Source organism: Aspergillus nomiae (genome assembly GCF_001204775.2).
Source record: "Aspergillus nomiae NRRL 13137 chromosome Unknown contig00427, whole genome shotgun sequence".
NCBI lineage: Eukaryota > Fungi > Ascomycota > Eurotiomycetes > Eurotiales > Aspergillaceae > Aspergillus > Aspergillus nomiae.
Window position 1 is genome coordinate 882 of NW_015378482.1, and position 27,202 is coordinate 28,083.

General features: G+C 49.7%; 11 protein-coding genes across 11 annotated transcripts; 7 read left to right on the top strand and 4 right to left on the bottom strand.

The window, feature by feature from the left end:
• Positions 1–569: 569 nt before the first annotated feature.
• On the top strand, positions 570–4,266 carry ANOM_009195 (transcription factor domain-containing protein; the record flags this gene model as incomplete). The annotated part of the gene is made up of 9 exons (XM_015554451.1): positions 570–930; positions 985–1,061; positions 1,427–1,688; positions 1,782–1,860; positions 1,952–2,045; positions 2,123–3,066; positions 3,115–3,528; positions 3,605–3,843; positions 3,899–4,266. The coding sequence occupies 9 exons, from the start codon at positions 570–572 to the stop codon at positions 4,264–4,266; spliced, it is 2,838 nt and encodes a 945-aa protein (XP_015402540.1).
• Positions 4,267–4,476: 210 nt separating this feature from the next.
• Positions 4,477–6,055, bottom strand: ANOM_009196 (MFS multidrug transporter; the record flags this gene model as incomplete). The annotated part of the gene is made up of 3 exons (XM_015554452.1): positions 5,750–6,055; positions 4,676–5,680; positions 4,477–4,617 (listed from the first exon to the last, which is right to left on the bottom strand). The coding sequence occupies exons 1-3, from the start codon at positions 6,050–6,052 to the stop codon at positions 4,477–4,479; spliced, it is 1,449 nt and encodes a 482-aa protein (XP_015402538.1). The 5' UTR covers positions 6,053–6,055.
• Positions 6,056–8,835: 2,780 nt separating this feature from the next.
• rglB (polysaccharide lyase family 4 protein) lies at positions 8,836–10,929 on the top strand (the record flags this gene model as incomplete). Its single annotated transcript, XM_015554453.1, has 3 exons — positions 8,836–9,499; positions 9,551–9,657; positions 9,709–10,929. The coding sequence occupies 3 exons, from the start codon at positions 8,836–8,838 to the stop codon at positions 10,927–10,929; spliced, it is 1,992 nt and encodes a 663-aa protein (XP_015402539.1).
• A 422-nt stretch (positions 10,930–11,351) lies between these two features.
• On the bottom strand, positions 11,352–12,601 carry ANOM_009198 (bile acid:sodium symporter family protein; the record flags this gene model as incomplete). Its single annotated transcript, XM_015554454.1, has 2 exons — positions 11,352–11,897; positions 11,996–12,601. The coding sequence occupies 2 exons, from the start codon at positions 12,599–12,601 to the stop codon at positions 11,352–11,354; spliced, it is 1,152 nt and encodes a 383-aa protein (XP_015402536.1).
• Positions 12,602–14,205: 1,604 nt separating this feature from the next.
• Positions 14,206–14,861, top strand: ANOM_009199 (uncharacterized protein; the record flags this gene model as incomplete). The annotated part of the gene is made up of 2 exons (XM_015554455.1): positions 14,206–14,257; positions 14,311–14,861. The coding sequence occupies 2 exons, from the start codon at positions 14,206–14,208 to the stop codon at positions 14,859–14,861; spliced, it is 603 nt and encodes a 200-aa protein (XP_015402537.1).
• A 1,280-nt stretch (positions 14,862–16,141) lies between these two features.
• On the top strand, positions 16,142–17,839 carry ANOM_009200 (acyl-CoA dehydrogenase family protein; the record flags this gene model as incomplete). The annotated part of the gene is made up of 4 exons (XM_015554456.1): positions 16,142–16,748; positions 16,801–17,026; positions 17,077–17,445; positions 17,503–17,839. The coding sequence occupies 4 exons, from the start codon at positions 16,142–16,144 to the stop codon at positions 17,837–17,839; spliced, it is 1,539 nt and encodes a 512-aa protein (XP_015402543.1).
• A 273-nt stretch (positions 17,840–18,112) lies between these two features.
• On the bottom strand, positions 18,113–18,878 carry ANOM_009201 (sugar O-acetyltransferase; the record flags this gene model as incomplete). Its single annotated transcript, XM_015554457.1, has 3 exons — positions 18,113–18,208; positions 18,267–18,666; positions 18,718–18,878. The coding sequence occupies 3 exons, from the start codon at positions 18,876–18,878 to the stop codon at positions 18,113–18,115; spliced, it is 657 nt and encodes a 218-aa protein (XP_015402544.1).
• Positions 18,879–19,366: 488 nt separating this feature from the next.
• Positions 19,367–20,289, top strand: ANOM_009202 (uncharacterized protein; the record flags this gene model as incomplete). Its single annotated transcript, XM_015554458.1, has 2 exons — positions 19,367–19,761; positions 19,812–20,289. The coding sequence occupies 2 exons, from the start codon at positions 19,367–19,369 to the stop codon at positions 20,287–20,289; spliced, it is 873 nt and encodes a 290-aa protein (XP_015402541.1).
• A 284-nt stretch (positions 20,290–20,573) lies between these two features.
• ANOM_009203 (uncharacterized protein) lies at positions 20,574–22,060 on the bottom strand (the record flags this gene model as incomplete). Its single annotated transcript, XM_015554459.1, has 5 exons — positions 20,574–20,621; positions 20,676–21,312; positions 21,362–21,495; positions 21,558–21,865; positions 21,922–22,060. 5 exons carry the CDS (start codon positions 22,058–22,060, stop codon positions 20,574–20,576), a joined length of 1,266 nt encoding a protein of 421 aa, XP_015402542.1.
• Positions 22,061–23,070: 1,010 nt separating this feature from the next.
• ANOM_009204 (proteasome inhibitor PI31 family protein) lies at positions 23,071–24,226 on the top strand (the record flags this gene model as incomplete). Its single annotated transcript, XM_015554460.1, has 2 exons — positions 23,071–23,257; positions 23,328–24,226. The coding sequence occupies 2 exons, from the start codon at positions 23,071–23,073 to the stop codon at positions 24,224–24,226; spliced, it is 1,086 nt and encodes a 361-aa protein (XP_015402545.1).
• Positions 24,227–24,650: 424 nt separating this feature from the next.
• Positions 24,651–26,540, top strand: ANOM_009205 (serine/threonine-protein phosphatase). Its single transcript, XM_015554461.1, has 7 exons — positions 24,651–25,032; positions 25,100–25,141; positions 25,228–25,333; positions 25,393–25,565; positions 25,628–25,925; positions 25,976–26,048; positions 26,117–26,540. Exons 1-7 carry the CDS (start codon positions 24,871–24,873, stop codon positions 26,187–26,189), a joined length of 927 nt encoding a protein of 308 aa, XP_015402546.1. The 5' UTR covers positions 24,651–24,870; the 3' UTR covers positions 26,190–26,540.
• The last annotated feature ends 662 nt before the right edge of the window (positions 26,541–27,202 follow it).

Consider the following 27,202-nt stretch of genomic DNA (forward strand, 5'->3'; position numbering starts at 1 on the left):
AAGGTTTTTTAGCTCTTGACATGTTCGTGTCTGAGGAGGATCAACAGTGGTAAAGTGTAGAACTGATATATCACATTTAACTCCTGAGCGATCTCGGCACAGGCAATCCAAGGTTTGCCAGCCCCCACTGTGTTCCTGCGAGGCCCTCTGCGGTGTAAGAAGGGTCCATCCGGATATTGGCTTCCTGCATATGCGGAACTAAAATTATTTGAGTGGAGGCTGAAGCTATGGAGCTCCGTCCACCCCCTGAATCCATCCTAAACACCACTCGGCAATGATCCCCCCAATCTCCAGCCAGACCCCTGATGGTCATGCAAGGGTTTACGAGCGAAATGAGATGGAGTCAGCCACATGAACTATAGGATATTCATGACTATAGGTGCTTAAAGTAGAAGGAGGCATATGTCTAGCCCTCGTTCCAAAAAGTTATAAAGGGAACTTGGATCCCTCCCCAAATCGTTCTTCATCACGAACATAATCAGCCAATCAAGCAAAGGATCACTCTTGAACTCTCACTCCTATACAATCACTTGTTCCAAGTCATCCATCCAACCCAATCAACCATCAAAATGAAGTTCTTCGCTGTCGCTGCCCTCTTCGCCACCGCCGCCATGGCCGCTCCTGGTGCTCCTGCTCATGCTCCTGGTGCTGTTGCCGGCAGCGGTAACGCCCCGACGGTGCTTCAGACCCAGCAGATCCAGGAGAAGAAGAACCAATTCGCAACCACATGCAGCGCCAACCAACATGAGACCGTCTGCTGCGACTCGGTGGACGCCTCGAAGACGCAGAGCTTGTCCGGCCAGAGCAGCGATGCCCTCTTGGGCGGCCTCCTGGGCGGCCTCCTCAAGGACGGCCTCCTGAACGACCTCCTCGAGGACGGCCTTCTCAATGACCTTAGTCTTGTTGGGGGCAACCGTGGCGCTTGCAATGGTGAGTTTTCAGCAACAAATATCCCGTATTCTAGATGATTAACCGGTTATGCAGGTCTTAATGTCCTCGGCGGAGAATGCAAGACCAACATCGGTTGCTGCCAGCAGAATGCCGCGAGCAACAACGTCCAGGTAAGCGCCACCGACCATATTCTGATGGCCAAGATGCTAATATATAGCAGAATGGCCTCGTCCCCATCAATGTCCAGCTTCCTTGCGTTCTCAGCAATGGCTTGCTTTAAATCCTTCCCCGCACAAGGATCCTTAGCGCTTTCGCCGTTTGTGCACAGATGATTTGAGATATTGTATTCGCTTCGCCCATTATGTACACTCTAGAAAGTTTATGTTTGTGACTGCATGTCCATACTAGAGTCGCTCTCTTGTCAATAATTACAATCTAATCAAGCTGTCATTATTTTGAATTGGCTATCCTGATGTGGAGTAGTTGCATCCGACTTGGCTGTGTAAAAGACTATCTTCTTCGTTGTTTGCCTCAGGCCGCGGTCGGAACCACACCGGAGCGCGTTCCGTCTTCGGGTGCACTTCCTGTCGGCAGTCTCCCTTTCATCCATGACTGGTCGGTTCGGCGTGTTCAATATCCCACCATTATGAATGAATCGACTACTGGAAAACTCCCGGACCCTGGCAGACCTCCGGGCACTGGAAAAGACGCCGGCCGTCCGAACAAGCGGCGCAAAATAGCCGTGGCTTGCGATGAATGTCGTGTTCGGAAGACCCGGTGCGATGGCGCACAACCCGGTATGTTTATTCTCGAGCAATATAAAACATCACCAATGCCTTGAATCATACCAGGATTGATACCAGATTTGACATCTGATTTCCTTCCCGTAGTGTGTGGGCCATGTACGAAAAAAGCAGATCCAGGTGTGCAGTGTGTTTACACTGGAAAGCAAAAGCTCGATGTAAAAAAGTAAGTCAAGACGATACTTGTAGGCGACCCTCATCATGTGGGGTTGCCTCTGAGTGAAGGGTAATTCAGGCTAACGCGACCTGGGGTGAAGCTATATTACTAGCTTGGAGAGTCGTCTCAAAGCTTTCGCACGGCCGCCTCGTACTCCGGCAAGTGTGGGACATGAGAGCTCCGGACACAGTCAAGTAAGCAAACGTGCACCCTACAAAGACGGTTCCAAGCAGGCTAGTATCCATTTGTGGTGCTCTGACTAGTTTAATAGGAGCCCACCTTCTCATATAGCCCAGTCTCGTCATCTGGTGTTCCTGTAGCCACTCAGTTCACTTCATCATCTTCAGTTCCGGATAATTGTCACAGGTTATCAAGTTGTATCCCCGCGAATACCAGTGCAGGCGACAACTCCCCGTCTGCCAGTGCTTATCGAAGCCCTTCCGGACGAAATGCTGGTTACGTATCCGGGCTGGCTCAGACGCGTCAACGAGCGGACGGTGTGAATGCAATGATGGGTGCGGTCGAAGAGGAGCGCCCGACGCAAGGCTTCTTTGGCAGCTCTAGTGCCGCCAGCTTCATGCATCAGATAAAGATGGCCGTGGACAGAAGGGTCACTTCACCCCACCGGCGAACATCCGACACCATTCTAGGAGTATCCCATGCTCCAGGGCTCATGAGTACGGCATCGGAAAGACATTTTAATATTCAGAACTATGTCTTGCCACCGAGAAAGACAGCCGACAGTCTAATGGGAGTTTATTGGTCTTTCGTCTTTCCCCTCTATCCCCTTGTGGATGGTATCGGGCTGAGGGCTGAATATGAAAAGGTCTGGACGGGTGAACCACTCGAAAATGACGAATCGATGCTCATGTGTACATTGAACGTCATATTTGCTCTAGCCTGCCAGCTGGCTGACTTCATACCCCCGGAGGAGCGAGAGGCATCCGCAGACGCATTCTTTTCGCGCGCAAAGGATCTTCTCCAGTTCAACCTTTGGGACACAGGATCTGCTGCCCTCATTCAATGTTTACTTCTGATGGCGCAGTACCTGCAAAGCACTGATTCGGCCCACCAATGTTGGATTGTTACTGGTCTGGCGATACGGAATGCCCAGAGTTTAGGTCTACATCTTCCGCAAACTATTGCTCGGCTGCCGAGCCCACAGGAGCAGCAGCTAGCACGCAAAATATGGCACGGATGTGTGCTAATGGATAGGTATGATAGGCTTTGTTCGTTCAATCTGCAGTGCCTAACATTGAGCAGAGTCATCTCCATGACGTTTGGACGACCCGCAATGATATCGAAAGCGTCCTGTGAATCAGTGCCTTTGCCCGCCACGGTGGATGAGGAGTATATTCCGACAGCTTCCGGCATCGAAGCCACACAACCAGCTGACCAGCCATCTGTGATGGCATTCTATGCCAAGTCGCTTGAGTTGTATGAAATCATGAACGATATCTTGTTGAGTTTATACCAACCTGTCCCCGAGGAGAGTCCAGAGGACATGTATGACTTGTATTTCAACAAGGAAACTAGTCAGGGTGAGCGAACGATCTTCGAACTTGACCGAGCTCTATCCAAGTGGAGCCAAAGTCTTCCATCACATTTACGGGGAAATTCACCAGCGGGCTCTACGGACGTGGTCTTTTACCACCAGAGCGTGGTGCTTAGAGCGAGGTATGGCATGTCAATCTTTTAATGCCCTATTTCATATAGTACAGTGAGAACTGGTAGCTCACTTCCCGTTTCACAGATTCCTACATGTCCGTATGCTTCTGTTTCGTCCAATATTGTCCAGATACTGCGCAGCTCGCGACATCACGGTCCCTGATTCTCTTGTGTCACCCAGCGACTCATTTCCCCAACGAATCGCCTGGCAGTGCTCAGCTATATGCGTCAAGGTGGCGCAAGAAGTAATCGAACTGATATATGGGAACATTCCTGCAGATGGGTCTTCGGGCCCTCTTCCCGCTTGGTGGTACAACATTCTCTGTGAGTTGGAATAGCGGTCGGTGTTCGACGCTCGGCACAGACTAACAAGCAATAGATGTATACACAGCCGCCACAGTCTTAATAGCGGGCTACCTTTGTCCCACAGTCCTGGACGAAGTGACTGAAGGTGCAATTACGAGGTCTTGGAATTGTGCTTTGGAAATTCTTCGGAAGTACCAGAGTTACAGCACATCTGCACGTCGATGCGTAGCGGCTCTAGAAATTCTCTATGAGAGGGTGGTGTCAGAACGACCCCTATTCCATGAACCATCCTCCAGTGATCAGCAACAGAGTACTGCGTCCAATGCGGTCAATGACATGTCTCTTGGAGAGGGCATTAATGCTATGTTCATGGAAGGCTTTGATTGGCCGGATTTCCAAGACATGTCCTGGTTGAACAGTGTGCCGAGTAGCTTACACTGAGGCAGGGGTCAAGATCCTCTATGCTATGACAGGCTGGCCGGCGAATTATATCGGGAACCGTTTCACGCTGTTCGTCTGCTCTACGACAAAACCGTGCTTGCTTCCGGGGTGTGCATCCTGATACATCTGTGACGTTCCATCTTCTGTATAGGTTCTTGCTAATGCGAATCATTGCCGGTTCGTGCAATACAGTTCGTTGACACCCGTCCGTCATTGACTTCTCCGACTGGAAACAACATGCATCGCTACGATAGGGCCCAAAGCACACACGCCAATGATTGCACACATGACCCCTGCAGCGCCGCCAAATTTCAAGGTTTTAAACATGGGCGGAAAATAGAACGGACCGATCTAGGGTTCGATATTAGCTTCACGGGTGATAGAATGTGAAGGGCTTGATATATCTTACAAATCCATAGATATGGCGGACGAAGTTGACAAACACACCGATGTCGGTGGATTGATCCTTGTAGCAATCCACCGCGAACGAGATGAGAATGGTGGTCAGGATCTGATTCCCAAAACTCGCAATCGCCGCGCCAACGCAGGGGGTGACGTTCCACGATCTGGCATTATCCAGTTGAAATCCCCATGTCAAGAGTCCCGCGATGACGGTTGCGAACCCAATGTACGAAAGCCATACGCGATCAGCCGGTCGGAACTGGCCTCTTCTTTTACTCAATGTTTTCATGAACCAGTCTGACATGGGCCCGCTCACTTGTTCCCCGATAAGGCTCCCTATAATCACTGCAATATACTGCAGTCCGATCTGCTGCGCGTCGAAATGAAACTTTTTGCCAAAGGCAATGGGCATTTCAACGATGATGGCCGTATTGGCATAGCAAAAGACAACACACTGGGCAATCGTAGGAATCAGAATTCGCGGATACCGGTACAAGAAGATCCACTCTATGAACTCGCGAGGTTTCAGAGGGCGTGGGTCGATTCGGCGAGGGATAAGCTTGCTCGTGCGGCCACCCTTACCACCACCAGCATCCCCGGGGACGTATATCGTTTCCTCGCCCAGTAGGAGGTAAGTGAGGAACTGCGCGAAGTTGATAATGGCGTATATCCAGTAAATCCACTCGAAGCCGATATGCTTTGCGACGAAGCCCATGATAAACGGCCCCGCCGGAGTTCCAAGCGTGGTCATCAACGTCCACCACCCCAGCTTCTGGGCTCTTTCTTCAGGCTCGCAGAGCTCAGTGATGACACCGCTCCCGATGCCAATCGGCGGTGAGATGAGTATGGCAGTGAGAACCCGTGTCACCATCTGTGCTCCATACGTTGAGCACCGAGCGCCACCAATATTGCAGATCAGACTACCGAGAACGGAGACCAGTGATACGTGGTATCTACCGTAGATGCAAGTAATCGGTTTCCAAAGAAATGGCGTGAGTCCCAACACCAGGATCTGTTGCGGCATATATCAGCGTTTTCGGTCTCAATTTCGATGTGCATGTGGTGGAAAGGGAAAACGGACTTGGATCGATGTTAGATAGCTCGCCTCTGGCACTGTCACGCCGTACGCTTCAGCCATAGCATCAAATGCTGGGATGATTCCCGCAGCCATAAAGGTCGCCACCATGGAATGGAAAGCGACCATTAGAATTTGGATATTTTTCTTCCAAACGGGCCAAGTACGGGGGTCTTCGGGGCAGTACATGTTTTCAGCCTGCTGGATAGGGACCGCTGGGGATGCGCCCTCGAGAGGGACGGATGTTTCCGAGTTACTTTTCTCTGTTTTTTCCACCATTGCATGAGATATTGAAGTGCCGTGCGACATTTCCTAAGGTGCAGAGTCCGATGTTGTTCGAAGTGCGGGGAAAACGTGCACAGGATTACTTCGGCGTTATGATATCAGGTCGCATTGGAATAGCAACCATTGCCAAGGAAATATCAAGATAGGGGTTCGCGACTACCGGTTCACAAATACCAACGATTTCGAGAATCTGCTCCTCGAGGGAACGGCAGGTCTATGTAGGAGTACCAGCGCAGCATATTAAGGCCCTTGCTTCGTTGTCAAGAACTATTAACCGCTTGCAGCGAGGCACAGGATTGGCGTAGTTGAGCAAGAATCATTGGTTCCCATAGCGCCCAGGTGCTGGTCTTTATATCCGTGTTGACTAATGTTATACATAGTTGAGGTGGAGCATGAGAGATTGCGTTAGATATAACTCCGTGTGTCAAATGTGGTATCGGATCGTGGTGATTCAAGTAGTAACTTGCGTTGTTCTGTTGCCGATAAAGCTACCACAAAATTATTCACGATTCGTCAGATGTTCTGAAGAGATGAGATCCCTTCCGTTCGGTCGGGTACCTGAACCAAGGGTCTAGACTTTTTCCCCGCTTGAAGCGATCCAAGCTGCTCATCCCTGTACTCAGTATCCTTAGTTCATTCTGCTATAGACCCACAATCAGCTGGAGAGTACTAAGGATATGGATAATCTTGCTGACGAGGGTGTCAAAGAGCCATTTCGACAGTTCTATTTTTCTCTGAATCAGAGCGACTGAAGGGTGGATCTGCTGCTGGATGTGTTCCACGCCAACTTATCGAAGAGGCAGTCTCTTCTAGTCACGAATTCAACCGATATCTACCTCATGACACACCTTTAGTCATCGTCCAGCGAAAGCACACACTTAGCATACGCAGATTTCTTCACTAGATCAAGACTTGATAGTTGAGGCTAATAGGTTTCACATCACCTCCTACTGTATAGCCGCCTGACGGAAAGCATGGTTAAAGCATGTACGCCTCCAAGCTTAAAGAGTGGCCATATCAGTGTGGCTCACTGCATCGACAACTCTACAGAATATCAAAATGCCAAGATATCATTGATCATGAATCAGTTCAACTGTTAATGTTTTCAGGTTCTTTTCAATCTTATTTCTAACATACAAGCGATTTTACCCCCTTACTTCCTGTGCTTTTGTTCCTTACATGACGGTGTCGATACCCAGTGTATTCCCCGTTCTGGTTCGCAGGATCTTCCGTATGTTAACGTAGCTAATCCTTTCTGTCCCGGTGGCTGGATATGCCGCATGTCTTCGTCCGCGGTCAGGAACTTCGCGGTACCGTCTGTAGGAACCGCAGTTGTCTATGTCCCTATTCTGGTTTCGTACCTGTCCCCTTGTGTCTGTGGATACATGGACATATGTAGCGGGAAATCACTTTATACCAAGACGGCGACGTATACAATTTCTCTGCTGGTATACGTTATAAATCTCATCAGAGATCATCTTCCATTGCTTTGTGACTTCAAGCACGGCTTCCCACTCAGCCAATAACTGAGGAGAGTATTTGTTGATAAATGCCCCCAATCTAGGTATAATTTCATAATTGTTAGTCACGGAAGTTATATTCGATAGACTAAGAAAGTATATACGTACCTCGTCTGGGCTCTTAGATATGTACCACATGTGGTACAAGAGGGTGAACCCGAGAAGCACAATGGTCAGCCCAGTTCCAATAACAGGATAATGACCGTCTAATCAGAAATTATCTGCTCCAAGAGAGCTTCGACCCTGCATTGCCCAAATCTTCTGCGGACGTAGGGATATAAATTTCCCTATACATATGCCATGCCTAAGTAAGATTCCTAATTGCTAATCACGGAAGTTAACATTTAACTAATAGATTAAGGAGGTGTATACGTACATTGATCTTGGGCAAAGCCCAGTAGCATGGCCGGTAAGGCCGTACCAAGTGTAGGGCATGCATGGGTTATCTCCAGCTTTCGGCGTGTAAGTGCTGAGTGGATCACTCAAGAAAGGCAATAACCAATGCAGCCCCCACGACTGCGTAAAGATACAGGCGTTGTGCCTGAACAGATGTAGAATCATGAGCACTCGAGTTCATTGCGTTACTGGTGTTTATTTATCTTAGACGTATACGATCAATGTATTCAGTATGGAGTAAAGAGAGATAGTATCTCATGAGGAATAGTATATTGTATCCAACACTCTGAAATGTGGTCGGATGCAATGGCTACAGATCAAGAGCTTCAGAAAAGTAGTCCCTTTATATATCTGTCTACACTGTGCCTCTTCACTAGTCCATGAAGCTTCACGTTCCTTCATCCATGAATATTCTTGGTTTTTTCATCTCAATCCGAACACCCAATTCAACCATGCGGAGATGAATAATTCTAATCACAGCAGGCACTGCAATAATTAACCAGCAGAGGTGACATTGGCTTCATTTAATATCCTCGGGTGAATGTGGTCCGAGCAATTTTTCCATCAATCCGACGCTTGCAACTAGTGCATTTTGGACTCCCCGCATTTGTGCCCCGGACTGATTGACTCTATTAACTGGTGCTTCTCCGGGGCTCCGCAATGGAGATGGTCCACATGGCCGTGAGTTTGGTCAAGCTTCGTGCCCCTGGTCGGAGCGACACCACGCTTTCTCATCTAAGCTAGCTCGTCTCGGGATAATAATCGCCGGCGGAGAACCCGGTGAAGGTTCGGTGCTAGCTATAAATGCCGCAATGCCCCTTCCGAGATGGAGGAATCGCTGTGTAGCGTGAATTGCTCAGCGGACAGCTACTAGACGCTGACTGTCACAATATGCGTCTTCGCACTTCCCTAGGTGTGGCGTCTGCCTGCGCCTCTGTTGCATCCGCAGCGCTGAAGGTCACGGAGGACAGCAGTACAATCACCCTGGCCAATGACCGATTAACATCCACCTTTGCCAAAGATAAAGGCCACGTCTCGGAGCTCTTCCTCGATGGCCAGGATCTCCTGGGCCCTATATCGGGTAGTACCGGTGTTGGTCCGTATCTGGATTGCTACTGTACACCCTCCGGCTTCTACACAGCTGGCAGTACCAACCCCAGTATGGAGGTAGTGCAGGGAACTGATTCAACTGGCACAAAATACGCCGGTGTAATCCTAAACGACACATACACGCCCACAGGGCAGCACTTCCAGCAGTACTGGTTCCTCCGAGACGGCGAGACGGGCTTGCATACGTTTAGCCGGCTGGCGTACTACAACGAGACGACGCCGTTCTTGCGCAACCTGCAAGAATTCCGAACCCTTTTCCGCCCGAATACTGAGCTATGGACACACCTGACATCTAGTGAGGCTCAGACGGCTCCCCTCCCCAGCAAGGACGCCATCGAAAACCAGGTTGTCGTGCAAGATGCAACCTGGCGCTTCAACAACACCCCGGACGATGCGTACTACACTCAATTCTCCGAGTATTTCACCAAGTATACCTTCTCTAACTGTAAGGCCTGTTTGGGACATAGTTTACGCTGCATCGGCTAATTGGGTACAGTGTGGAGAGACAGTAGTGTCCACGGTTTATATGCTGATGGAACCAACTCGAACGGCACCACGTACGGAGCGTGGCTCGTCATGAACACCAAGGACACTTACTACGGTGTACGTTAAAATAGCATTGCAGATTTCTAAACGCGCCGCTGACCAGCGTAGGGCCCCCTCCACTCAGACCTGACAGTCGACGGAATCGTGTACAACTATCTCGTGTCGAACCACCACGGAGAAGGAACGCCAAACATCACCAATGGTTTCGACCGCACCTTTGGCCCCCAGTACTTCCTGTTCAACGGTGGAAAGGGCTCTGCGGCGTCTCTGGACGATTTGCGATCGGAGGCTGAGTCCCTAGCCGACCCAGGATGGAACGCCGACTTCTACGACTCCATCGCCAAACATGTGATAGGGTATGCTCCCTCCAGCAAGCGCGGCAGCGTACACGGACAGGTCAAGCTGCCCAAGGGCTCCAAACGACCCATCGCAATCCTGACTGTAGACGGACAATACTTCCAAGACAACTCAGTGGAGGCCTCGTCGCATCAATACTGGGCCGAGATGGGCCAAGACGGATCGTTCCAGCTGGACCACGTCAAGGAGGGTAAATACCGCTTGACTGTGTTTGCCGACGGCATCTTCGGCGACTTCGTGCAAGATGGCATCGAGGTGCAAGCCGGAAAGGCAACCAAGGTACAGGAGACCTGGGAACAGGAGTCTGCCGGTGTTGAGGTCTGGCGACTAGGAACCCCGGACAAGTCCTCGGGCGAATTCCTCCACGGCGTCGCCCCAGACCCCACACATCCCCTGCATCCTCCCCAGCACCTCATCTACTGGGGAGCGTATGACTGGCAACAGGACTTCCCCAACGGCGTCAACTATACCATCGGCAGCAGCGACCCGGCCGTCGATTTCAACACCGTGCATTGGTCGGTGTTCGGCCCGACGCCTGAAAACCCAGATGTCGAATATGACACCACACACGACTGGACGATTAACTTCTCCTTGGACAAGAAGCAGCTGCAGCGACGCAAGACAGCCACGCTGACTATCCAGCTGGCTGGTGCGAAGACCGCAGCTGGCAACACGGACGTGTATAATGCGACTGAGCCCTACGCGAACCTGGCGTTGGAGAGCTACATCAACGAGCAGCAGGAGCCACTCACTTTGCTGGTCGGCTTCAACCAGTCCAGCAGCTGCATCGTCCGCTCTGCGGTCAGCTGCTACCAGGTGCGCTCGCGCATGGAATTCCCCGCCGACTGGCTGAACGTGGGCAACAATGTGCTCACCTTGCATCTGCCCCGTGATGCCACGGACTACGAGACGGCCGTCCTCCCAGGGACGGTGTATGTCCAGTACGATGCACTGCGTCTTGAGCTGTCTTGATATAGGTAGCATTGATGCGAGTACGAGTAGTTGTTGTACATATCTATGCCCTAACAGGCTTTGGCGAGTGTGTAGTTGTATAGAGAAATTAATTCAGTTACCAAACGATCCGCGAGGAATATGCTGTTGTACTCATGCGTTTCATAACACTAGTTGCTCAGTAGAACATTCAACTCTCACAGGTCGGCATACAACACTGCCTGAGCGAATAATTTGCATTAAACATCGAACGAAGTCGACTGAGTGCAGTGATTGTAATAAACCATGGCCTATATACTTATCAACACCAACAATATGCAAGGTAGAAGTCTAGTAAACAGATGCAGAAGGTATTTACAAGTCTACCGATTCACAAACAGCTCATAACATCATAACATCGGCCCACACCCAAACCAAGTAGCCTCGTCTCTCTGGCATGCAGTTCATTTCCCCTGGCCATCACACTCACTCTTAGCCGCTTCCCTCGACCTCTCCTCCTCTTCCAAAGAACCACACTCCCCCCCATGATCCGGATAAACCTTCCTGACCAACCATCCCCGAAAAACAGGCACCAAAAGCGACCCAAACGCAATCTGCAACCCCTGAAAAATAACCATGGGCAACTGGATCTTCGCCTTCTGCGACACATCCAGACCCGTGAAGATCAGATTCGCCAACGGGACGCCCATGGCGGGCGTCTTGGCCGGGACGCAGTAGGCGACTGCGACGGTGTCTTCCCTCGAGAGCCAGAGGGCGGACACCGAGACCGAGACGGTCAGCCAGACGAGGAACATGGCGATGGAGATGAAGACGACGAAGATGATGTTCGAGGACTTGACGGAGGTGAATACCTCTGAGCTGAAGGCTGCGTCGTAAGCTTGCCAGACGACGAGCAGGAGGCAGACAGAGCTTAGTTTGCTGAGTTTCCAGGTGGTGAAGACCTTGCGGACTGCTTTAGGGAAGAGGTGTTGGAGGATTTGGCCGATGAACTGTGAGTTTTTTTTGTTAATCTTGGTGGTTTTCTTGCTTTTTTGGGCTTTTCTTTCGCTTTTTAATGTGTGGGTTTGCGGAGGTATGCGGTGCTTACCATAGGCACAAAGACGGATAATCCAATTTGTTTGAAGATGCGCTTATAGATCGCCGCATAGTTGCCCTGCTCTGAGGAAAGAAAATCGGTGTACCATGGATTCGGCAGACAGTACATCTGAATGAGCAGGGGCGTCAAGAAGGGCCCCAGGAAATTGCCGATGGTGGATTCGACCACCGTCAGGGCATCGTTGCCATGCGCATTGCGCGTCATGACCACGTTGGAGGAGATGGTCGTCGGCACACATCCCATGAGAAGCAGGCCGATTAGTAAAGCCTCATCCATGAAGGAAGGGTTCGTTGCGCACAGCGACACGACGGCATAGACCGATGCCGAGGTGAAGAGGAAGCATTGTATCTGCACGAACAAGTGGACTTTCCAACGACTGTAGTTCTCGATTAACGCGCGCGTCGACAATGTGCACCCCGTGATGAGGAAGATGATTGTGACGCAGAGGTATGAGATCACGGTTTCAATTAGGTCCTGGTCTTTTGTCGGCGCTGGCGCCTGGGAGGCTATGAGGATGACGATGCCGATGCCGAATAGGAACCATTGCCCTAGGGCGATCTCGAGGATCTTGCGCCAGAGGGTTTCTTCTGCCGGCATGGCAGACAGAAGCGGGAAACAATAAGACTAGGGCTTATTTTATATAGTTATATCTTTCTGGATGCATTGTTTTACGGGTTGGGCCTGGCCTGTCTTTTCCCTGTGGATCGCTGCGATATCGGCTGATTGTTTAGGCGATATATTCAGGAATCTTCCGAAGGCGTGAGATTTCCCGAAAAGGATTGGATTCAATTTCGTTAGCTCGGATATCGATTGATAAGGGCTGGCTCCACTGATAACGATAGGAGAATCAAGTCAAGTCTAAGAGGAGTTAACCCTAGTCGAGGGTAGTGATGAATAGGTCTAGCAGTTCTATGGTCATTCTCGTTGCCTCATCTAGATATTGAATGAGGTGATTAATCAAGCCTGCTCAATATAGTATACGACACTCGTTAATCAGCGTCGGTCCTATATTGAATGATAGATTCCACAGTAAGAAAGCCCTTAACTACAGAACATTGCCCATTGAAGTGGAAATTTCACTCCTAGATGCGTATATCAAGGCGAAGAAAGCCATCACGGGCTATAAATTGAAGTATATTCAGTATACAATACTAAGGAAAGCCCAATGTCGTGACCACTTGGCAGTTCGGTATTGAACTTTAGCTGTAAGAAAACCTCAAGACAAGATTGTGATACTTTTCTTCAGGGGCACATAGTTAAGATTAATGCAAGGGAGAAGAGCAGAAGAGGTCATTTCCATAGAGCTTCAGCTTCATGTATTGATTCTTCCACTTTTATTATCTCAGTAGGTACCCTGGGCGGCTTCAAAACAATAAATGCCAGAATGTTAAGATACGATACCGGCTCGAAAATCAGTGTTCAAATATCACGCTTGATATTATAGGAAAGCCACCGACTTATTCAAGATATGGAAAAGCACTCTCAATAAGTTCTTGCATCTTTTCTACCTCGTATGGAGCACTGCCCTTCTCCTCCCAATTGACATAAAGAACCGTCAAGGGCATCTCCTCCCGATCATGCTTAGGAGGACAAACGCCAGACTCGATAATGACGAAATCCATGACCCCTGAAAGGTATTCATCCACTTGGTCGAAGAAGACAGTGGCTGGTGATTCCTTTCCCATCCGGGGAGGCCAGTAATGGGCGATGGTTGGCCTTTTGGCGCTGTGGATAGCCGGGAAGATGTCTGCAGGACTGGAAGAAAGTGCAAGGGTTAGCTTTGGTAATTATAGGTAGATGGGGAAGATAGGGAAATACAAAAATATACTGGTCGACCATGTAGACAGGCATGTTGAATATATCAGGATCCGGCTTGGTATATTGAAGGAGTTTTGTTGGTTCTGACTGTATCGGGTAGCCATAAACTGTGGATTTGGCAATTCTGGGGGTTGTGGTTTGGCTAGACTCTATCAGTGAATTAAAGCCATGGGAGATTCTTATGTTTCTCTTCTCGACAACCGTCCTATGAACACAAATCTCCGTCTACCCCCACGCCTATCTTTTGAACTTCAGCTACAAAGTTCACAGCCATACAGACCACAATCCAAACAGAATCATTCGAATAGCGTAATAGCGTTCCAGATACCTCCTGGAGAACGACCCTCTCCACTTCAACACTTGCAAACGACGTGAGTTGGGATATGGCGCGTACCAAGAACGAACCGAAGGCAAAGCGAGCTGGAGAAGCCAAAGGTATATCAAGCCCTGCATAAGCGCACTGGCAGACATCTGCTAATACTGGACAGAAATGTCTGCAGAGCCGTTCAACCGCATTCAGAACCTCGCTCAGCATCCCCAGCCGGTTGTTGAAAATCCTCCACTAGGCGACTCTTCCACGACTCAGAAATCGGCCATGTCCTCTACTATCTCACAATCCCCCGCTGAAATCTCAGCTGGCACAGAATGCCACCACCCATTTGACGGCGAGCTGGTTAAATGGACCATCCAGCAAGAGCACTTTGAATCGGCCTCGGCTCTGCGAACAGTCATACACGATTTCGGGCGAATGATCGAGATCTGTAACTTGGAGTTGCAGCGATTGGAGGCGACCGGTCTGGGATTCTGGGAACAACAGGCTATAGATCTGGGGTCTCGTGTGCAGGTCAAGACAGAGCGCCCGACGCCTTTTTCGTCGGCTAGACCGTCCGCAAAAAGACAAATCTCACCAGCGTATGGCATGAGGGGTGGGCATTCGAAAAAGGCCCGATTTAGGCCTCGTCATAGGGGTCCCAGAATTCTCGAATTGACAAGTAATGAGGAGCCTTTCTACCAACGGCAACGATATCCCTTCGTGTGATCTGGACGAGTTTCAATGCAGAATATTGCTCTACCAGAGGTCAAGCTCATAGAAGGGATGTCTAGTCAAAGGAACTAGAGGCGGATTATGCTTGGGATGGTCGTCCTTCGGCTCATTTCGCGTTATGGGTTGCTAATGTTCTACATTTCCTCAGTGGTACTACTACAGTACAGAAAATTAAAGTCTAGAATAAGCTATTCTAGATCTAACCCAAACCCTCGATAGAGTTTCGCTCATTTCAAATAAATCAACAGCTACGAGTGGGAATTGATTTTTTGGAAAAATAGATTATACTTCATATCTATTGTCTAGTACAATCCAACCCAGCAGGAAAAAGAAGAAATGCGACATCGTCAGTGACATTAAGATACGACCGTCTATTACCACCTTCATCAGTTTCACCTGACCAGAAACGGCCTTTCAGGTAGGTAGGAATACGAGATGGCGTCCGTGCCCAAGATCCAGTACCTTGTCAATGAGATTAAGAGGCGTTATATAGCCAATCGAGCAACCGCACGGATCAAAAGCCGAGCGTTGGCAGGCCAAGTGCCGGTGGAACGTCAGCATTGCCACGTTGTATTTCTTTGAAACTACTGCGTAGGTTTATTCCAACGCATTTTTCGTTGTTAACCAACACCACACACTGTTTCTCCTAATCTGGGGCGGATATAGTTAGGGTCGAGGTGAGACAGGTGACTTCCGAAATCAGTAACGACCACATGATATTCTAGACCCTAGACCTGGTTGGAGAATGGAGATGGAGACGTGGTCTGATGGATCTGAGATCGCCACCGGACTAGATTCAATAGTGCCCGGTGGAGCCTAAGATTAGTGATCAGTTCCCCCTTGAAATCAAGGAGCAGCTTCCGCGGATTTAGCCGAGGTTGAGCCATTCACAAGACAAATGGTTGGCGACCACAACAAAAGAACAAGGGATATCAAGACCCTTGAACAGCGCACATCGGACAGCCACGCTTCAGCTATGTAGTTCTACAAGGATCAGGACAAATCAGAATAGAGATATTCTAATCGTCGGTTGAAGATCTTAATATTTCGTTCTCGAGTCGCATACACTCGGTCCCCGCGGTAAATCGGCTTACCGCAAGAGGAAGAAGCCTCGGTAAAATCTTCGTCTGTAATGAGGTTCCCATGATTGGCACACCTGTATAAAACTATTATAGAATGGCAGACCTTTCCCCGCAAAAAGAGTTTTAGTTCTTCCCCCCCAGAAATAACTCCCGTTCAGTGTGGTGGGCAAGAAACCAAAAGACAGAATCACCATGTCGAAAACATTCTCGCGCGCTGAGGTCGCCAAACACGCCTCCGAAGACTCCCTCTGGTGCATCATCGACCACCGCGTCTACGACCTCACAGATTTCCTCGACGCCCACCCCGGCGGTAGCGTCGTCCTCGCCCAGGTCGCCGGCCAAGATGCGACCGCCGAATTCTACAACCTCCACCGTCAAGAAGTCCTCGAGAAATACCGCGATGAGCTCTGCATCGGAACCGTAGAAGGCGAAACCCCCGACATTGCGCCCCGCGAACCCGGCAGCCTCAGCGAAGTCCCCTATGCCGAGCCCCTCTGGCTGCGTAAGGATTTCAAGAACCCCTACTATAAGGAGAGCCATCGTCGCTTGCAGCGCGCCGTGCGCGAGTTCACCGATCGTTATATCTACCCCGAGGCGCAGGAGAAGGAGAAGGATGGCACCTATATCAGTCAGGAGTTGATCGATCGCATGGCGGAGGCTGGCATTTTGGCCATGCGCTTGGGCCCCGGAAAGCATCTGCATGGTCGCAAGTTGCTGGGTGGTGCTGTTGATGGAAAGGAATTCGACTATCTGCACGATTTGATCATTTCGCAGGAGCTGAGCCGGGCGAACGCCAGAGGTGGGTTTACTCTTTTCTATTTGCTGTCATGGTGAGGTCTAACGATTGGCAGGCTTCTCGGACGGAAACATGGCTGGTATGGCTATCAGTTTGACCGCCGTTCAGCAGTGGTTGCGCAATGTCCCTCTTCGCGACCAGATCACCGACGAGGTTCTGTCGGGCCGAAAGAAGATGTGTCTTGCCATCACCGAAGCTTTCGCTGGTAGTGACGTAGCTGGACTGCGCACCACGGCGACAAAGACTCCAGATGGCAAGCACTACATTATCAACGGCACCAAGTACGACCCCTGCCATTTATACAGTCACAACATTGCTAACCATCCTGTAGGAAGTGGATCACCAACGGCATGTTCGCCGACTACTTCGTTGTGGGCTGCAAGACCGAGAAGGGCTTCTCGGTGATCCTGGTCCCCCGCGGCGAGGGCGTCGAGACCAAGCTGATCAAGACCTCCTACTCGACCGCCGCCGGTACGGCATACATTCAGTTCGAGAACGTCAAGGTTCCTGTCGAGAACCTGCTGGGTGAGGAGCACAAGGGCTTCATCGTCATCATGAGCAACTTCAACCACGAACGTTTCATGATGGCTTGCGGCACAATCCGCATGGCCATGACGGTGGTCGAGGAGTGCATGAAATGGTGCAACCAACGTATTGTCTTCGGCAAGAAGCTGATTGAACAGCCTGTCATGCGACAAAAGTAACGACCACCCCTTCAGATCCTCTTCAAAAAGAACTCAATGCTAACCATATCCAGACTCGCCCAAATGATCTCGCTCTGCGAATCCAACCAAGCTTGGCTGGAATCCATCGCTTACCAAATGTGCAACATGACCTACAAGGAACAAGCGACGCATCTGGGTGGCCCCATCGGCCTGCTCAAGTCTCACGCAACCCGCGCCGCGCAGGAGATCGCTGAGCAAGCGACGAACATCTTCGGTGGTCGTGGTCTGACCCAGACAGGCATGGGCAAGGTCATCGAGATGTTCCATCGCACGTACAAGTTCGACGCCATCTTGGGTGGAACGGAGGAGATTCTGGCCGATTTGGGCGTACGACAGGCTATGAAGAAGTTCCCTAAGGCGATGTTGTAAGATATGTACTTCAGGATTTAGATACCATAAAATTTCGTTATGCCGTGAGATACGGCTTCTCTAGCATTTTCCTGTACGCCTGTACGAGTCTGGGAGAATATCACCAGTTATTGTACCCTTTATCATGGCGGCCCTCAACACTTCAGTATATTGCAAATAATGGATTTTATCGCACTGTGCATAACTCGGCTCGACAGAATAGTCATGAAAGCGTTTTCTCATAGAAAAATACCCACAAACACCCATTTCCTGCTTGAATCCTCCTCTTTCCCATCATTGATTCGCCTGCTGCTCCGGATCCATACTAGTCTCAATTTTCCTAATCACCCGTGCCGGATTTCCAGCAGCGAAGTGAAAAGGTGGCACATCCTAGTGAGAAGTTAGCAATCTACCAAAACAATGATGAGAAAGAAACAGAAAGACATACCCTGGTAACAACACTGCCAGCACCAACCGTACTCCCCCGTCCAACCCTAACACCCGCCAAAATAATCACACTCCCGCCAATCCAAACATCATCCTCAATATGCACTTCCTTCCCTGCCTCCGGCCCCTCGAGCCCGCGTCGCACAGCAGGATCCATCGGGTGCGTGGCACCATAGATGCTAACATTGGGGCCGAATAGGACGCGTTCCCCGATTGTCACAAGACAGGTATCCAGGACGATCAAGTTGAAGTTGAGGAATGTCCCTTTTCCAACCTTGAGATTGAGACCATGGTCGACTGTGATTGGGGGGTCGACGAAGGGGTCTGTATCTTTGAATTGGTCTTCGTCTTCTTTGGCATCCGCGAGAGGGGGTGGGAGAGGACGGGTATCCCCAATTATACTAGATGTCTATTGGTATATATCGCAAAGTGCAGAGATCAAACAAGCATACTCTCTCCAAAGTTCCACCCTGCGCCGTCTAGATACTTGTCCGGCTTCGTTGAACTGCTGACATGCTAATTTGCATCGTTCGCGGTTGGCTTGTAGATCCTCGTCCCAGGCCCAGTATAGCTCGCCATTGAGCATTTTCTGCCATTCTTTGGAGGTGGCCATCGTGATTGTATAATGTCGGTGGTAGAGAAGTGTAGGTGATGAGAGTCAAGGTTTGTCTAACGTAGGGATGTCCTTATATCTATATTATTATGCAGAGGTTGGAAGAATTGCTCGAATCGGCAGTGAGTGCAGGTTGACACTTTTACTGTATTAGGAAAGTAAGGCAGCCACTTGGAGTTAGCGTGGTGATTGATCTAACCTAAAGTGAGCTAGCTTGTAGCCCTGCAGCTCTTGGCGCTCTTGGCGTTTTCACTTTCTTTACTTAAATGAGTATCTTGGAACTAAATCCATGTGGCGATGACCCTCATCTGACCTTCGTTCTCACAAGTCCATCGTATTTTCTGTAATAGGACTTCTTGCGGCTGGAGACTCGGCCGGCTTACATGATGGCAAACCAGGAAACCAAGGTATATAACTCAGCGGGGCGCCTGGTCTACCTTTGACCTAACGCATATCTTGAATCAACCACGTGTCGATCTCATATAGCGATGTCTGTGCCATCATTGACAGTGTCATCAAATACCTTTCCATGCGCCACGGGGCTGGTTAATGTCTCCAAACCACCACATGGTACGTTTGAAAGTCATGCTCGTTACAGCCCACCTCAGGACTTCACGCGAGCATTATACATTCCTCGCCATGACTCAATGACTTCCCATCTCCCTGTGTATAATGTTGCCGCGAGCTATCGGGATTCCACTAGAGATACGGTCTTCGGTAGTTATCTCCACTCGGCCAAGCTGAGTTATATGGATAAGCCTCGGGGTGACGACATGAACGCGCGGGTGGAATATCTGGTCGACGCCATCAAAACGGACGAAGTTGTGGAGCTGCAAATTCAGCGCAGAAGCTTGAGCAAGAGCGACGACGTCAAAGCCAATGCGTGGGTGCTGTCTTTTCATTTTCAGAGAATGCCAACGCTAACCTTGCTAGTTTCATTGCCTCTGGTAGCGCCGAATTCTTTCTTGTGACCGATCAGGGCGAACACGCCAGTGGTCCGATGGCAGCATCTTTTCCCATCGAACCAAGTGTGAGAGGAGAATACAAAGTCCCGCACCCTTATTTCACATGGCGTCTCCCAAGGCACAAAGAGACACCCTGGAAATTGGTTCAATGGCAAGTCCACCCAGGACCAAACAGCCTGTTCCGCTACACCTTGGTCAATCTTGATGAACCCGAGATACTCGCAATTTATATCCATGTTGGCATTGTGATGTGGCTACCTATAGACTTTAGCGAAGGTGTGCTCTTGCTCCCTGAAAGTGGTGGGCAGGAGCAGGAAGCTGTTGTGATAGCGAGCTTGTTGACGATGTTGCAACGGTTACGTGAAGAAAAATCGATGCGCCCTATCAGGGACAGCTCAACTTCAAACTTAGCGAGGAAGTTTGTTTCCAAGCTGCGCCTGCATTAACCACACGGCTGAGAGCATGAAAGTCTCAACGTGCGACTAAGACTATATGAGAGATATGTGGGTTAGCCAGGAGTGATACTGCCTCCGTCAACGGCTTTTTCGCCTTATATTCATTTTCCTGTTTCTTTGTTATTTCATTTCTCATTTCTTGTTTTCTTTTGTTCACTTGTCTTGTATACTATGGTACGGTGCGGATTATCATCAAAATACTCCAGTATCTTCTCACTTCTGGCGGCGTCGTAATATAAATCGTTTAGCTCAGGATATAACAACTAATTTATGTTTTAAATGATAAGATAGTCATGTTGTCGTGCAATTCCAGGACAATGAGTCTTAGCAACGTTAGTGGGGCTCGAGGAAGCGGGTCTCTCAAGCAGACAACTTACAAAGCTCGTCCACGAGATATTTCTATCATCGTCAGGTATTTGGGCAGCACGAGCAGCCCATACCTTCTCTAAAAGATCTCGAGGCACAGGGTTGCGAACCTCGGATCTCTTTTCAATCTCTTTGAATCGGGATAGAATGTAATACTGTGAATGCGGTGCAAGGGAGTCTGCGCCTGCCATGAAGAGAGGTAGAATGAGCAGTTCGACCAGTGGACAGTCCGAAGGTATGGTGGCGGTTGCATCCAAGATCCGAGCCACACAGTCTTGTATGTCTGGGTTTTTCGCCGGACGAAGATCGTCTAGTAAGCGAAGGATGCGTAGTATGCATGCGAACCGGAAAGCCTCCGCCACAGCCAGCCAACGAGGGTCACTACTAGGGTATATCTTCTCTTTGCTATCCCATGAGTATAGCTTGTGCTTGGCCACGAGCATGGCTATCTGATATTCATCCCATGTAAGCCACCCCAATGTGTGCTCTTTGGACTTTTCTAGAATACCACCAATAATCAGGAAAACTTCCCGAGGACATCCGTTTACCATCTCGAATGTGCTTTCACTTGCACATGCAACCAGTTCTCGGATATCTTGAGAGAAGCAGAGGCGTTCTGGACCCGCAAAAGCGCGGATAATATCAAGCCTTCAAGGAATTAGTACATATCGAAATATTGGGATGTCAAATACCATACCAGGCGAGGTTGCCCAGAAAGAACACGGCCCGCTGACGGTGACCGCTGAGTCCCTCGGAAATCAATAGCCGCTTGCAGACGGACATAGCTCCCGTTATATGGATCCCATGAGTCGAAATTCCGGATTCGGCTATCTGTATTAGACGGTCAGGCTCTCAGAATGGAAGGGTAACACTCTCTGTCCTCAGCCACACACATCATGAAGTAATAAAATCTGAATGATGGCAAGAACGGCATCTTGCTCGTCATCCAGCAAAGTCAATGCTTGACTCCTACGGATCTCTTCACTGAGAGCCCGTATCGCTTTCATGCGATATTCTACTGCAGTGGCTTCGTGCATCGTTTGGTTCCCCGTCAATTGCCCGAGATGTGAAGCTGAAAAGCCAAGCACAGCGTATAGTAAACCAATTTGCTTTCGGGCTAAAGGAAGGATATATAACCGATACGGGTTGTCGGTCTCATTACCAATCTCGGAGATCTGATGAGGGCATATAAACTTGTCATCTGGACGAGGTCATTACCATGTTTGTGAAGAATTCATGAGTAAAGACTACACTTACAATGAGAGAGAAGTGTCTCGGTTTCAGGCAATCTAAGTATCTCCGCGATGTCGTTGGATATCTCTTGCGTATCCGTATCGGGTTTGTCCGTGCGTGGTGACGGGTGAGCTTCTTCCGCGGATGTCGGAGCCGCATTCATGGTTCCTGGAGTTTGCTGCTGATGGATGCCTTGCTCTATATTTCCTCTGTACGCTGCATTCCGAGGTCTTTGAGTGCTCACCGGTATCCGGGCGCCTTTCCATTTTCCTCGACTAGCAATACCACAAAATCTGAACTGCTCCGGATACCCTCCACATACTAGACCCTTTGATATGCAGCGCTGGCAATTGGGACGTGCACGATCACACTTTCGACACTTCTCCCTGCATGTCAAGCATGCAGGCCCTACGTTGTAGTATTATGTCAGGCCGATCCTTTGGACAGAGAATCACTGTTACGTACCGACCCGGGGCATTTCCACCAATCTACCTGGATATGTGATTGGATGGCATCACCCAGAGCATGCTTCGCCAAGTGGAGTTCGTGAAAGGTTCGGATGTATCGTGCAAGGTCTGTGTCCCGATGAGTTCAAACTTCATGATAGGCTGAGATCACATGCTGGCCGTTTTGCCTCATCGGGTATTTTGTGGGGCCGCCAATCAATTGACTCTCTCGATATCCGATGGTAGACACCTCAAGTAGAGCCTCGATTAACCAGAGCTTTGGTTTTGTAGCGCCTTTGTTGAGTTTTTTACGATACGCTAGCAAGACAGCTTCAAGTTCTCACTCCATGCTTACTGTTTCAGTTCGAATGGACAACTCCTGTTCCATCTGTCTTGGCTGGGGGGTGGTAGGTGAATGAATCATAAGACCGTCAGTATGAAGATTTCGTTACAGCAGCTTGGTCTACTACTCATATCATGGAATAGTGCTCGAATGTTGCGTAGCCTTTGAGATCTTGGAAAAGTGTGCATGTATGTCTGGTCTAGATCGAGGAACAAACACGCTGTGGCAGGTCGACCTTACTGCCTTCGGCTTAGCGCGGGCGTACAATCTACTTATCAACACGTGAAGGCCGCGATAGCGCTTCTGCCTTCCCACATCATCATCGCGACCTCATATCCTAGTATCTACCAACTTCTACATCGTTTGGACCAACGAATACTCAATATGGCCGGAAATATAGACATCTTACGGGCCGAGAATGTTTTGGACCTTGCCCAGAAGGCTCTACAGGGAGACGGAAATGTGGAATACAGTCTCAAGACTCCATACGAAGCGGTTGCGCTCATCGGCCATGCATGTATGCTGGCTGTCAACTTTCGTCTGGTGGGCCTTGGCGAAGAACACACGATAGGTTTGTGTTTTTCGGTTTTTTCTTATGCTGTTACTTTCCTTCATTTCTCTGCTCCTTGCTGATATTTTAGAACCACCAGAAAGCTCATCGGACAGCCCATCTCTTCCTTCAGGATGGAACGCAAACGATACCTTCTCCTTCCGTTATGCTCATTCGCAGTCTTCGATGCAGTATCTGCTTAAAGTCAGCCGGATAGGAAATAATGCCCTTGTTTTCGCCCTGGCACTGGGAGATGACAAAACCACTTCCTTTGACCTTCCGGTCAAAGACTTCATTTCTACGTCCTCTTTGCCTGTTTCATCATCAACCGAGTCAAACGCCACTCTCAGTGAAGTGTTCATATCTACACCGCGCTTGACCGATTTGATTGGGCTATTCAAGATAAACGTGATCCAAAAGCTCGCTCCCGGATTATACAAGGAAGGATATGAGGCCACGAGTCGGTCAGTACGGGAACAGCCACAAGAGAGACCCCCGCGACGCGACCCATTACGAGATGATCAACTCCCACAGCCCGCGCGCCCGTATCCATTTGACGACCCCCTGGCGACAGCGCCTCGGCGACCAGTTCCTCCGGGAGACTTTGCACCACCCGGATTCGAGGATGAGTTCGAAATCCAGAGACCGCCTCGCGGATTTCCTCCCGGCATGGGAGGCAGAAACCCGCTCAATATTGGAGATCGAGATCTGTATCCTCCTGGATTAGGTCCTCATGACCCTCTCAGAGGGGGCATTGGACCAGGACTTGGCGGAGGCGGAGGTGGAGGTATGCACCCAACTTTTGATGATCCTCTATTCGGCGGCCCCCAAGGGGGAGGATATGATCCGCAGGCGCCGCCCGGGGCCCGATATGATCCTGTTGGGCCAGGATTTGGAGCACCTTTCGGGCAAGGGCGCGGGCCCTCCGGAGGACGTGGCGCCGGCGGAGGCGGATTTGGCGGGTTTGGGTTTGGCGGTGACATCATCTAAGCGCGCGGTTAAGCTCCTTGTAGCTGTCGGTCTAACTTAGTCGGGCAGAAAACAGATTCTACGACATGATGACAGATTGGGAGACAATAATTGCCTCCGGTAATGAATTTGTAACGAAGGATTATGTATTTTAATGGTAAAGCTCACTGAATGTTATCTCAGTCCCACGGTTGTGCAAAAGCCTTGAACACTTCGTAATTCTGCGCAAGTAGAGGTAGAGATTTCCAGATGTGGCGGGGTTGGCGATGCTTTGGAGATCCCGGGGGAATTGTGGCTGGTGGTTTGCGGCCTGAGTGCAGTGTGGCGCACGGACCAACCACAGCGCAGAGAGGCAGCGACCAAACCTGCACGGCCAGCACCAAACCTCAGTCCAAACCTCCCTTCCACTCTTCCTCCTTCCCCTCCAACCCCCATTATCAACTTCATCCCCATCTACACAACCACCACCGTCGCAATCGGTGTTTGTCCTATTAGAATTTATTTCAGTTATCCAATTCTGTTGTTCCTTTAATTTCTTGTATTTTCCTCTTACACGTCACCCTCACCGACAGCCTCACGAGACCCGCCCACTCAGTGTTCCGCCCCTCCTCGCCCACAGCCATCCGAGCATTCTACCCTTAACGCATTGTCTGGCATCACTCTAAATGGACAACAATATGGAAATCGATACTGCGCGGTCCCCCGAGCCCCACCGCCTGTCGCCGACGTCTGACCCTGGGTCGATACCGACACTGGACGGATGGATTGAAAATTTGATGAGCTGCAAGCAACTAGCGGAGGAAGACGTGCGGAGACTGTGTGATCGGGTGTGTTGCTGTCCAGGGTTTACAGACTGTGGTGCGGGTTGTGGGTGAGACTAATTTTGGGATACAGGCAAGAGAGGTGTTGCAGGAAGAATCCAATGTGCAACCAGTTGTACGTGCCTTTGTTTTGATTTTGTGTTCTCCCTTCCTCGCGAGCTGAGCGACGCGACCGGTCGGATGTTGACTTGGCCATTATAGAAATGCCCAGTGACTGTGTGCGGTGATATACACGGCCAGTTTCACGACCTAATGGAACTGTTCCGCATCGGAGGCCCGAATCCAGACACAAACTATCTGTTTATGGGTACGTTCCCGTGTCGGGGTCTTTGGCTGGTCCCTCTAACCATCCTTGCCTTTTGCTAGGTGACTATGTCGACCGTGGTTATTACTCCGTAGAGACCGTTACCCTCCTTGTTTGCCTTAAAATCCGTTACCCCCAGCGCATCACCATCCTCCGTGGAAATCACGAGTCCCGCCAGATTACTCAAGTATATGGATTCTACGACGAGTGCTTGCGTAAATATGGCAACGCCAATGTCTGGAAATACTTCACGGATCTTTTCGATTACCTACCCTCACCGCACTCATCGAAAACCAGATCTTCTGCCTCCACGGCGGCCTGAGTCCGTCGATCGACACGCTTGACAACATTCGGTCCCTGGATCGGATCCAGGAGGTCCCCCACGAGGGACCGATGTGCGACCTGCTGTGGAGTGACCCCGACGACCGATGTGGTTGGGGAATCTCGCCCCGTGGTGCTGGATACACCTTCGGGCAGGATATTTCGGAAGCATTTAATCATAACAACGGCTTGACTCTGGTTGCACGAGCACATCAGCTTGTAATGGAGGGATATAATTGGTCGCAGGATCGGAACGTGGTCACAATTTTCTCCGGTAGGTGCCTTGATGCTTCGCTTTCAGGTCATAAGCTAATACGCGTTTAGCGCCGAATTATTGCTACCGCTGCGGTAACCAAGCCGCGATTATGGAGATTGATGAGCATTTGAAGTATACATTGTACGTGACACTTCATTCTCTGAATTATTATTTTTTGTTTTTTTTTACTAACTGTTGTCGTTCGGCAGCCTACAATTCGATCCCTGCCCCCGTGCGGGCGAGCCAATGGTCTCGAGGCGTACCCCCGACTATTTCCTGTGATTGAATGTGATAGACTTCTCACCTCTGGCAAGATGAGGTTCTCCGACCCTTCGAGAGGGCTCCTAGGATTTGGAACTGCAGACGCGACGGTCTGCCTAGATAATTGTATGTCTGTTTTCTGGGCCGTGTTGATACCATTCATGAAAATAAAAAGACATTCGCAAGAGTTTTGTTTTATCCTGCGTTTTGCGGTGGCTCCGTCTCAGAGTAATGGGGTTTTTCCGGGCAGCTTCTTGGATACAGGCGGTTATGGTTTGATGTTAGAACTTTACCAGATACACCGTATTATGAACCGAGGGTGGGTCTGTGTGGATTACGTCCTCTAGAATAACCGGGGAGGTGGACAATAATGAATTTCTATGGCGATGGTTCTATCACAATCGTAGAGTATAACACAGGGTCACGTGTGTCTTTGACACTGGCGTGAAGCCATTCAGCTTATGTGATTTTTCTTTATGCCTGCATTGTCTGGCTCCTTTCGTCAAGGTATATGCTACTAGTACCAACATGGACCGCTTTTGATTGAAATTATTGTATAGCACCAGGCAATATATATCGTCGATCGATTTCCCCAAATAGCCTGAGCTGTCGGGAAAAGACAGACTAACATTGGTAGCATTATAGAACCAAACACGTATTGGCAGAGATTCAGCAATCTAAGCATAATCTCTAATGCTCAAAATACGTATCATAATAATTGATACACCCCTGCAATATGATAGAACAAGTCTCACAGCAAGGAAATGCCAAGCAAAAGGCCGTCGCTGAGCTCTAACCCGAAGGTCCCGAAGAAACAGGTGCCAGTGGAGCTGTCCGTCCTTGACTAGTTCTCACTAACTTCCCCCTCCTTCAACCATCTACTAGTAGTACTCCGTACATTTCCCTCAACAAAAGAGCTACTACGCCACACACTACAAGCAACAAAGACATCACATCATTCAAAGAACATGTATTGCTGTACACCCATGCACCTCTAGCTTTATATAACAAACAACAAACAACATCCAAAAAAA